This window comes from Pinus tabuliformis, chromosome 2_1 (assembly GCF_031772625.1).
Source record: "Pinus tabuliformis cultivar Carrire ecotype Pingquan chromosome 2_1, CPIR1, whole genome shotgun sequence".
In the NCBI taxonomy this organism is placed as follows: Eukaryota; Viridiplantae; Streptophyta; class Pinopsida; order Pinales; family Pinaceae; genus Pinus; species Pinus tabuliformis.
Window position 1 is genome coordinate 22,508,166 of NC_142299.1, and position 1,477 is coordinate 22,509,642.

The 1,477-nt window shown below is 44.7% G+C and overlaps 1 protein-coding gene across 1 annotated transcript; it reads left to right on the forward strand.

The window, feature by feature from the left end:
* Positions 1-341: 341 nt before the first annotated feature.
* Positions 342-1,166, forward strand: LOC149198486 (uncharacterized). Its single transcript, XM_089400309.1, has one exon. It carries the CDS (start codon positions 342-344, stop codon positions 1,164-1,166), a length of 825 nt encoding a protein of 274 aa, XP_089256435.1.
* The last annotated feature ends 311 nt before the right edge of the window (positions 1,167-1,477 follow it).

Genomic DNA, 1,477 nt, shown 5'->3' on the forward strand with positions numbered 1-1,477 from the left:
GCAGTCAAGTGCAAAAAATGGAAGAAGAGCCAGAAAGCATAGATATACACGGTCTGGATATTCTGGAATTAGAGCTAGCATGCAAAAATAGAGTATATGATACGATATCTGAGATGCAACTCAATAAGCTCGAAGTGGTCATCTTAAGAGCCTACCATCAACACCAACTAGGGATACAACCAGGAAGTCAATGGGATAGCAGCCTACGCCCAAAGGACACTAAAAAGAGAGGAAGAAAAACAGATCTCCGGCGAACGATCGAGATTGGGAAAATCCTGGTAGATTCAGGCATGTATGCTAAGTTGACGAAATATTACAAGCCCTCCATTAATAGTTGAACCATGAAGCTGGTATCATGGAACGTAAGGGGGCTTAACAGCCCTGGAAAACTCAGGATGTTAAAAAACATGATCAAAATGGAAAAGCCACAGATGTGTTTTCTCCAGGAAACCAAGTGCAATAGTACTATTCTAGGCAGCATTCTCTCAAAAGCATGGCCAGGCTGTCGCTCAGTTGCAGTAGATGCCTCGGGAGCCTCAGGAGGGCTTGTTATAGCATGGAATACCCAAGCGGTAACCCTAACAGACTTTCATGCCTCTCATCACCTCATACAGGCGGCCTTTCATATATTGGGCACCAACATACATGGCAACTTATCAAATGTCTATTTCCCGCAAGATACAGGAAGCAAAATTGCACTCCTTGACACAATAGCAGCTCTGAGCTACAACAGGAGGCACCCATTATGGATTGCTGCAGGAGATTTTAACATGATCACTAAAATCGAGGAGAAGATAGGAGGGAGAATCAGAATGGAACCAGAAGTTGACCGCTTCAAAGACTTCATCCAAACTGCGTCTCTCATAGATATGCCATTCTATAATGGTACCTTCACGTGGAGCAATCGCAGAGCTGGCAAACAACAAATTGCCTCCAAATTGGATCGCTTCCTCATCTCGGACAATGCGGTTCATCTAGGAGGAGACATCTCAGCGGCTATCCTTGCACACACAGGATCGGATCACTGGCCGATTGCTCTACAATGGCAAAGACCAGGAGACTTGACAAAGAGACCCTTCCGCTTTGAAGGGTTTTGGCTCTCGCACCCTACATTCAAAGACTTTGTCAAGACAATGTGGGCATCCTTTGTCCCTCCAGAAGGATAAAAAATGTATCAGTTCCAACAGAAGCTGAGATTTCTAAAAAATCATCTAAAAAGATGGAATAGGGAAACCTTTGGAAATATTTTTAAGGCGCAACAAGAGTTAAATCAGGAACTGATGGATCTACATCAAAAGATTATCACAGAAGGGCATACGGAGGCTACCCTGGAACAGGAAAGGCTCATCCACAGCCAGCTCGAGGATAGAAGAAAGCAGGAGGAAATCTATTGGAGGCAAAAGTCACGGGTTAGATGGCTGAAGGAGGGGGAGCGCAACACCAAATTCTTCCACAGAACCACGATGCAGAGAAGGAT